Source organism: Amphimedon queenslandica, unplaced genomic scaffold (genome assembly GCF_000090795.2).
Source record: "Amphimedon queenslandica unplaced genomic scaffold, v1.1 AMPQUscaffold_13378, whole genome shotgun sequence".
Lineage (NCBI taxonomy): Eukaryota > Metazoa > Porifera > Demospongiae > Haplosclerida > Niphatidae > Amphimedon > Amphimedon queenslandica.
Genome location: NW_003546386.1, coordinates 201,972 through 210,628, shown reverse-complemented (window position 1 = coordinate 210,628; position 8,657 = coordinate 201,972). Strand labels below are relative to the sequence as shown.

General features: G+C 34.0%; 2 protein-coding genes and 1 pseudogene across 2 annotated transcripts; all 3 read left to right on the top strand.

Moving 5' to 3' along the window:
* Positions 1–591: 591 nt before the first annotated feature.
* On the top strand, positions 592–1,352 carry LOC109582519 (uncharacterized; the record flags this gene model as incomplete). The annotated part of the gene is made up of 2 exons (XM_019997264.1): positions 592–752; positions 1,027–1,352. Coding segments are annotated over 2 exons (353 nt in total), but the record flags the coding sequence as incomplete, so codon positions are not given.
* A 601-nt stretch (positions 1,353–1,953) lies between these two features.
* Positions 1,954–5,536, top strand: LOC109582518 (uncharacterized). Its single transcript, XM_019997263.1, has 8 exons — positions 1,954–1,981; positions 3,839–4,330; positions 4,388–4,510; positions 4,561–4,767; positions 4,816–4,925; positions 5,010–5,159; positions 5,214–5,403; positions 5,460–5,536. Exons 1-8 carry the CDS (start codon positions 1,954–1,956, stop codon positions 5,534–5,536), a joined length of 1,377 nt encoding a protein of 458 aa, XP_019852822.1.
* Positions 5,537–5,659: 123 nt separating this feature from the next.
* LOC105312936 (DNA-directed RNA polymerase I subunit RPA1-like) overlaps positions 5,660–8,657 on the top strand; it is a 12,775-nt pseudogene continuing 9,777 nt past the window's right edge.

Sequence of the window (8,657 nt, the reverse complement as noted above, 5' to 3'; positions counted from 1 at the left end):
TATTATCTTTGTTTATGATGTAAAATAATCATTTTTCGCCGTGCCGGTGGTTTTGAACTTCGTTTATGATTAAAAATAATCAATGATGAGAGGGCTTATTATTTTAAGGCCCCATGCACTAGGCTACATGTTGCTAGCAGCATTTGGCTAGTGTAGGAGGCTTTTACTGTACAAGTATACAAAAACATGATGCAGGGCAGAAGGCAGCCTCTGATCATCCTGAAATACACACTAATGAGAAGAAGAAAACAATGTGTTTTGTATTGGAGGTGTGCCATATACTAAGTGGTGGGAAAAACCAGTGCATTGTAAAAGATTTTGCTGCATTATAATCCTTTGATGAGTATCAAGAGCAGTTTAATAAGGTGGTTTGTAACTGAGTGGGCGTGTTAATTTGATGGAATGTGTTCTTATCAAAATTTTGGTTACATTGGAATGTGTGGCTGCTGAATGTGTGGATAACTTCAGCATTGTATGTGTACGTATAAATAATAATGTACACACATATGCACACACATATGTATGATGAATGTGTATAGTGTATATGTGTGTATGTGGTAAGTGTACATGACTGTTTGTTATTATTATTAGATCAATGGATATCTCCTATTGTTACTGGAGACGGACCACCTCCTATTCATTCCTTCACTCTCACACCAGTTACTAATAACACTGCAGTAATGTTCGGGGGTGATACTGATAATGGATGGAGCAGTAAACTGCACATAATAAGTTTCAGTATGACATCAGTGGTGAGTTAATACTGAAGGATGAGTTTTGATTGCGACATTCTTTGATTATAAATTGTGGATTTTCAATTACTTTGCAATTGAAAAAAAATCTATTACGTCAAAACTGCGTTGACATGGCTTGACATGTACATGCGAATTGCAGTCAATTAAAGTTTAGATTATTATGTTACTAAGACAATTTTTTGATGCACAATCTAAACCAAGTCTACAGTAATAAATATTAATAACTGATATTAATAAATTATTTTATTAAACTGATTTTTTTTTTTCTCAGGATGTATTAGAAGTACCTAATCCTGGGGGATTAGTACAATGGCCTAAGGGAGGAGCAGCTCATTCCAGTGTACTGATTACCACTGATTCAGTACCACACTTACTAGTGGTGGGTGGATCACCTGCTTATGATGTATGGTTACTGGACATTAACAAAAAAGTATGGAAGGAATTGGTAAGTATTATATCATGATGCCTGATAATGAAACATAAAGTGATTAACTAAATTTGTAACTCACGAGGTTTGTAATGTACATGTACATAATACTCAGTGAAAACTATTGATGAATGATGCTGGTATTAAGTATATGTGTGTGTCTATTTTTAGTGTGCATGTGTGTTTGTGTTTCTTTACCTAAATATGTGTGAATGTACATACATGTATACTTGTATAATAATTTTTATTATGTCATCTTTGTGTTACATATAAAACACTATAAAACTGTCAGATAATTATTGTGTTTCTTCACCAGATATCAATTATGTCATACACAACTCAAATGTTATCATTTTAATTTTTATAGATTAATCTACCAGTCAATGTCACTAACAGACACTGGCATTCTCTCTCAGTGTGGAGTGTGACCCCAACTACTAACTGGATAATTGAGTTTGGAGGGCGCACAGAATACACTGATGCAGCAGTTATTGAACTCAGTAAGTACATGTAGATAGTAGTAGATGCAATGTGTAATGAAAATGCAATAATAATTAGTAATAATAATAATCAACAAGATCACTATACATATAAGTGCTGACTCTCATCACAACCATTATGATCTGCAATGTAGCACAGAGTAGTTTGCTTAATTACATGTACATGTTTATGGCCAACATTGCAATGCATGAAAAATTGTCAGTAGCTATGGCTCAATTAAACTGTATTAATTTCACTGCCCACATACAGTAAAATGGTGCTCATGGTGACATGGGCTTAGGCTTTTACAAAGTTGACGGTACAAATTTGCTAGACTTTAATTACTTGTTTGCTTCTGAAGTTTAAGAAACCTGACCACCCTTTCAGGAATGGAAATGCATGTAATAATAACTTGGGTAAGCCTATGTTTGGACTAGCAGATCAGTGCCAAAAAAAGAAACACGCTGCAGCATATTCACACATACATTTTAAATAAAAAAGTTTATAGTACTCTTTTGTTTGATATAATACAGCACTAGATTGCTCTACCATGGAGAGAGATCATCATCATGCCACAAATACATTGGCAACATAGTTCTCTTTCACTAGCTTAGAGATAAAAACCGTAGGTCTTAAAATGACTAATTAGTAGAAACTTTTTTGTGGTAGTGATGATCATGAGACTCTCCTAACAGAAAGTAGAAACATCTTGAAAACAGAGAAAATCTGCCATGTTGCAATTAACACACAGGCTTTGCCCTTGTGTCACACCTATGTGTGACGAGGGTAATAAAGTAAGTAATTCCAAGAGTGGATAATTGGTAATTCTTATATGATGAATAATTAATGAGAGCATGTGATGATTCAACATGAATCCAGCAATAATAAGGTTACCATAGTACCTATGTAATTGGTGTGCATCTTATTTTCCACTATTTTGTTACTGTATAGAATATACTAGTAATAATGATTGGTCTACTAGTGTAATACCTCTGAAGCAGTATCAAGATCAACTAAGAAGAAGGATACTGAGTGATTGGGAGAATTTAGGACTAAGCAAAGAGGTTCAATTACTCAGAGGTCACCTACAAGAAAGAGAGAGAAAATTCTATCAGGAACAGCTTCAAAAAGAAATAAAAGAGAAGGAGCAGATACAGCAAGATCGAGATAAAGAGCAGCAACAGCTTCTTCAAGAAAAAGCTACACTTACTCAGCAACTTGATGATGCTACCACTCTCCTTGAGCAAGCAGAAAAGGATAAATTGTATTTTGAATTAGGTACTATTGTGTTGTACTGATGTTTTAAGTGTATTGTTTACATATAATAGTGGAATACACAATGTTGAGTATGAAAATAGTACACACGTCAAATTTCCTATGCATACATTACAAATAATGAGATTTGTGTACAGTGAGTGGCCTCTGCATACCATATGTAGTATCATTAGCAATAACCATAGTACATGTATTTATGGGCTATTTTACATGTACTAAAAATTTGTTTGAGCAGCAAATATCATTTTATTTAATTTTTTGTTTTTAAATTGTCATAGAAGATTATGAGAAACTTAAAGCTGAAGTTACTAAAGAAAAGAAGAAACAGATTATTACTGGTTAGTGTATCATATATACATTAATAGATGAGAGAATATTCTATTAATGTAGAAGATTATGAAAAACTTAAAGTTAATGTTGCTGAACTATTGGAAGAGAAGGAGGAGCAATATCTCAAGGAGAGACAGATCATTATTGGTTAGTTAACTATACACACAGCATGTATTAGATGAAAGAATATGTTTATTGTGTAGACGACAATCAAAATCTCATTTTTGAGAAGGACAAAGTTATAGCCAAACTGACATCACAAGTAGAGGAACAATCACAGAATGAGAAACAGATCATTACTGGTTAGTATATCATCATCAATCAATAATAATTATTAATATTCTTTTCATTTATAGAGCTTAAAGAAAAGGAGTTGTACATAGCCAAACTAGTGAAGGAAAGACAAGAGAGGGTCCTCAAGCAACCTATCAAAGAGACTAGTTCCATTGGACTACAATTTAATTACCTGATACCTTCAATGGGTAAATTATACATATATACATGTACAAATGTAAATGATTATGTGTGTACTATACTGGTATTAGATATTTATGTGTCTGTATTGTTTCAGATTTACTAGACTCTAGTGTCATTATAGCTGGACAGAAGCTCTTTATCCTTCAAGGAGACAGGTCTGACTCACTCCAGTGGGAGAAATATGGATTCAGATTAGAGTGTCCTCAAGGAGCAGTGTCCAAGGATACTGAAGTAGCTGTTACTGCACTAGCTGGTGGTAATTTCAAGGTACCCAAAGGTACTGTGCTAGTGAGTGCAGTATATGCGATATCAGTATCTAAGGCACTATTGAAACCACTGGTAATAGAGCTACAACATTGTATGGATCTAAGGAACACTAGTCAGACTGGTTGCCTCAAGTTTGTGAGAGCTCCACTGAAGTCTCCTTACCAGTTCAGTATAGTTGAAGGAGGATCTTTTAGTGTTGGGAACAGATTTGGTTCTATTAAACGTGATGAGTTTTGTGCTCTTGGTATTGTACATATTGGTAATGGAGACAAAACTAATGGAGGTGGGAATGGATCAGAGAATGATACACAAACCCTAGGTATACAATAGTGTTTGTATTAATAATTTACTGTTGATGTGTTTGTATGATGTATAGCAGAAAATAATGATAGTGAGGAGGAGACTAATGGAGACACACCTAATGATAGCAGTAATGGAGCAGGAGAGAATAGTAGTGGAGGAGGAGCCACTTCATCAACAAGTACTACACCACCTAATGGTATAATATGTAACTATATCATGTATACTACATGTTGTTTTGCCTTATAGACTCAGTTAATGATGATCCTTCTCAGTTAGTCCATGAGGCAGAATCTCATATTACTGATGAATCAACAGTACAACAATTGGATCATGTACTAAGTGATTCTGATGAACCTACAGTTACTGTATCCACTGAACAGTGTCCAGCAAGGAATGATAATGAATCACTACAATCTTCTACCAATCATTCCACTGCACGTTCAGACATTAATGGTACATTTTACATGTTTCAATACATGCATGTGAACTAAATATGTTTAGGACATTTTTGTGATACGTTGTATTCTGGAATGATGTACTCTGATAAGAAAGAATTTGGTCATTGGAAAGCTATGTATTCTGTTGTTAGGGATTTGGAAGTTCTTAAAACGGTAAAGTATTATTATTTATGCATGTACATAATAATGTACAATGTCTTTTGATTAATTGGTGTTGTTGTATTCATGTTCATGTAGTACTTAGAGAGCAAGCAGACGTCCATTGAATATGATGATATTGCTGACTCATTTAAGTTTATTCAACCAAATGGAACCCTTAAATTGATTCTACAAACTAATCAACTGCAGTTAGGATGGACTGTTAATCCTGACAGAGAACCAATGGAAGTATGTGTCTATATACAGTCAAATCATGCAATATACTGCGTGTTTTTACTGTAGTTGTTTCAGTCTACAATTGAGCATTTTTCATCATGTTCCTCTCCATCTTATGCAACCTGCAGTATATCAGTGTATGCTAAACCTGGTATTGCTCAGGATCCACTTCACTGTCCTATTAAATTAACTGGAATAGATCCTTCAAAAATTGTCTACATCAACAAATCACCTCCTGCTCTTCCTTCATCATTGAGTAAGTCAATGATAAATTAATTTTTACTGATGGCTTGTATGTGCCTCATTTCACAGGTCCTATTACCTCCTCCTCCTTTAATGTAGTACATGAATCAACATCAGTATCATACACTGGAGGAGCTAGTAAGTGATAATACTGTGTGTATGACCTTTGACCTCTATTAGGTCCATCAGCTACTGTTGATGTCAATAAAGTAAAGAAAATTATCAATGATGTTCTTGTATCTCATTATGCTGATCTTACTTCACTACCAATGGAAGCTGTCCCTGATCTTGTCAATAAATTATTTGCTCTTCGTTTGGTCAATAATGCTGTCAGAGGAAATCCATCAATAGAGAAATGTATTGATGAGTTCAAGGCTAGTCTTAATTTCAAGAGGAAGTTACCTCAAGTGCAGGAGCACTGTCAAAAGTTCTTAAGCTCATTCATTGCTGTAAGAGGCAGTTATGCTGATGCAGCAGAAGCTTTAGGTGAGGACTGGATTGAAGCTATGAGAAATGAACTGGGGTTTGATTTTAATATTATTGATACTGCGAATGCTTCATAATAATTTGATTGATTTTTGCTTGGTTATTGCTTATTTCAAATATATATATATTTTAATTTTAAATTACTACTTAAGATCTAATAATAAAGGCAATCTATCCCAAATCATTTATAAATCTTTTACCTACCAAAATTCATTTTATCCCTCTGCAATCAACCAATGGAATCTTCCCTCCTCTCTAAAACTCACTCATTCTCTCACATATCTCAAATTAAAGATAAATAACATCTATGACCACCTCATTATTCATTATTGTTATTATTTACTTATTACCCTAAATTTTATCAGCTATGCTATTACTTATTATTGAAAAATTCACAAAAAATTATGAATGATGGAGAAGAGTTTAGCAATAATGTTATTAATTCTGTTGACAAACTAAGCAACATGATGATAGTGCATATAAAGTATTAATAAATGGGATTCTTTTGAGAGTGGAAATGTCATCATCTTTATCTTAATATCAAGTGATCTTGAAAAATCCTTTACTAAGTAATAAACCACCTAATATTATTATAATCATTGAAATAATTATTATAAACTGACTCTTGTTAGAAGTGATGTACATGTACATACCCATCTGTTTGAACTTGTTTGGGTTCATTTAGGAAGAATATCCGATGCCAGTGAGTGGGTGCATCTGCGGACTAGTACACACAATAAGAGAGAACCTCAAACCCAGTGACAAAGTATCAAAAAAGACCTTACAACATTATTACTAATAATAAACAGACCTTAGGGAACTTGTTACATGTACATGTATACAACATTGATTAGTACTAAGTTACTAACTGCAGTGGGCTGGCAATGCCTTGAATGCATCTTGAGGGTTGAAATTTTCTATAATCAGGGATAATTTTGGAGCAAATATTCAAAAATTGCCTCACTTTAAAAATTACCAAACTCAATATGTATCAGAATGCAAAAAATGAAATAGAATTATTATGGTGAGTTTGGAGCCATTTTTCACTAAGAACAAACCTTTACTCTTCTTTAAAAAATTGACTTGTTTTTAAAATACTAATTATTGGTAGGAAACAGCTCAAACTTTCTTGTACATAACATACAGACATCAATATGTATCAGAAAATGTAATTAAATTGGAGGTAATTTGAGGCCCCTTTTGAAAAAAAGCATGGGCTATGGTACAGGATGTTTTTCAAAAATTGGAATATTTTTTAATGTTCATAATACAAAAATTATTTTTCAGAATCAGCACTGTTACTGTTTGTCTTCTTGTGGAGTGTCAGTCAAGTTATTAGTCAATGTCCACCTTCCTCAGGTAAGACAATGGACCTGTATACTAACAACTGTATGAGTTTTATAGGTATCTACCTGATGCATAATGGAAACTGTTATCCCAATGGGTCATATTTTTGGGATGATAGTATCAGGCCAACTATTACAGAGTGTGTATTGAATGTACCTAATGATACTCTGATTGATGGACAATGGATTGGTCCTAATGAAATAATTTCCTGTCCAGGCAACAATTCACATCTTTTTTGTACCGCTGGGCCAGCAGGTGCTAATCTCATTGTTCACACACCTACCATTGACGAAAATTTCTTGACATATCTAGTGATAGTTGGTAAAGTGCTGCCTACCGACTAATCATTATTGATAATATTATATTCAGTAAAGAAGACCATGATCAATTATTTTACTAATGTAATAATTTTTATTTGTAGAATTTTCAGAAATAGAATTATTTACTGATGCTGATCTTCCTTCAGATATGACAGTATATCAAACTAAATACAAATAATAATACAAACTGAAGTGTACAAAAATAGTAGACATGCATAGTTCTTATGGTATTAGATGATGATATTCCAATACAAATCTGTGCCAGAACCATACAAAATTCACTAGAAAAGATTAAATGAAGAAAATGAAGAAGCATATGCAGAAATGATGTCAAAGATCACCTGATGATGTCTATGAACCTATGCCACAATGAATGTTCTTTTTAAAATGTTAAAGTATTTCCTCCAGTTTTAGTGTAGATTAATTGTTAAAGAGTAATGTTATACAATTAGTGAACAAACAAGACTTTGCAAGTGCATTATTAGCCACTGTCAAGTGTTGTAGATGTAGTAGTCTCACCCCGAGGTAGGGAAAGGGGCATGGTGAGACTATAGATGTAGGTTTTAATGCTAGCAAATATTTGCAAAAGGAAGAGTAAGATAATCAAGATTCTGTCCAATAGTTACAAAATTCTCATGATCCTGTAATGACCCTTATTCATTTAAATGAATCATCAGCAGTACTACTGAATAATTCTGACATACAATGACACTAAAGTCTATTGCTGCAGAACTATTATGAACTTAGAATTTGCATTTCATTTAACATCCCGTTCTACATGAGTAGCTCCACCTTACGGCCGTGCCTTCCCCACGTGGCTACTTTAGCAATGGAATCTCCACCAACTTTCTCTCCTTCTTTCTGGATGAGCTCCGTTAATTTCCTCAGTCTGAGCTCTGAGGAAGTAAAGAGGCTTAGCGTGAAACGTCTCACTAATCCAACAACGTTTGATGGCCTCCTACATCCAAACAATGGTGGTCTTTATGATCAGGCACTGGGTCCTACTGAACCCCACGAGTTATGTCTCACGTGTGGCTTAAACTATATACACTGTCCTGGTCACTTTGGTCACATTACTTTACCTCTCCCTGTATTTCATCCAATTTTCTTTATG